The sequence below is a fragment of the Camelus dromedarius genome, chromosome 18, assembly GCF_036321535.1.
Source record: "Camelus dromedarius isolate mCamDro1 chromosome 18, mCamDro1.pat, whole genome shotgun sequence".
NCBI lineage: Eukaryota > Metazoa > Chordata > Mammalia > Artiodactyla > Camelidae > Camelus > Camelus dromedarius.
The window spans coordinates 11,299,436-11,300,618 of NC_087453.1; the positions used below are offsets into that span (position 1 = coordinate 11,299,436).

At 36.3% G+C, this 1,183-nt stretch overlaps 1 protein-coding gene across 1 annotated transcript; it reads left to right on the top strand.

The window, feature by feature from the left end:
* On the top strand, window positions 1-444 carry LOC116147371 (large ribosomal subunit protein eL33). The gene has a single exon (XM_031433696.2). The coding sequence runs from the start codon at window positions 78-80 to the stop codon at window positions 408-410; it is 333 nt and encodes a 110-aa protein (XP_031289556.1). The 5' UTR covers window positions 1-77; the 3' UTR covers window positions 411-444.
* The last annotated feature ends 739 nt before the right edge of the window (window positions 445-1,183 follow it).

Sequence of the window (1,183 nt, forward strand, 5' to 3'; positions counted from 1 at the left end):
TCAACGAACTGGCTCTCTTTCAGCCATCTTGGAGACTGTGGAGGCCTGCTGGGAACAGGACTTCCAAAACGATAAATATGTCTGGAAGGCTGTGGTCCAAGGCCATTTTTGCTGGCTATAAGAGGGGTCTACGGAACCAGAGGGAACACACAGCTCTTCTTAAAACTGAAGGTGTTTATGCTCGAGATGAAACTGAATTCTATCTGGGCAAGAGATGTGCTTATGTGTACAAAGCAAAGAACAACACAGTAACTCCTGGTGGAAAACCGAACAAAACCAGAGTAATCTGGGGAAAGGTAACTCATGCTCATGGAAACAGTGGCATGGTTCGTGCCAAATTCCGAAGCAATCTTCCTGCTAAGGCCATTGGACACAGGATCCGTGTGATGCTGTACCCCTCAAGGATTTAAACTTATTGAAAAGAAAATAAAAGTGTGAATTTGTTCTCTTGTAAAAAAAAAAATCAACGAACTGAAGTATGTATTAATTATATGAAAAGACATACGAATATATGAAAAGAATTTTATACCATGGAGTTTATTACAGGGATGCAATCTACCATATTAACAAACTAAAAAAGAAATAGCACATTATATCAACCAATGAAGAAAAAGTATTTGACAAAAATGTATTTGAAATTTACAACAAAACTCTCAGAAAATAGAAATAGAGGGGAATTTGATAAAGAGCATCTATAAAAAAAACTATAGCTAGCATTATACTTAATGGTGAAAGACTGGACGCTTCCACCCCCTGGAATCAGGAACAAGACAATGATAACTGCTTTCACCACTCTTATTCAACAGTGCTGGAAGTTCTAGCCACTGCAATAGGGGAAGAAAAGGAAATAAAAAGCATACAGACCAGAAAAGAATAAAAGCATCCTTATTTACAATGACATGATTGTCCAAGTAGAAAATCCCAAGGAATCTGCAAAACAAAAAAAAATCAAAACCAGAAAAACCTAGAACTAATAAGTAACTTCAATAGGGTCATAGGATACAAGGTAAACATACCAAATTCAATTGTATTTCTATATGCCAGCAATGAACACATGGGCACCAAAATTTAAAATACAGTATCATTTTTAATTGCTCAAAACTTATATAGTTAGGTGTAAACCTAACGAAATATGTCCAAACCTGCATGCCAAGAACTACAAAATGCTGATTGAAGAGGATCT

What these genes read in the sequence shown, in the direction of transcription:
- LOC116147371 (XM_031433696.2), top strand. Translation starts at nt 78, where the DNA reads ATGTCTGGAAGGCTGTGGTCCAAGGCCATTTTTGCTGGCTATAAGAGG.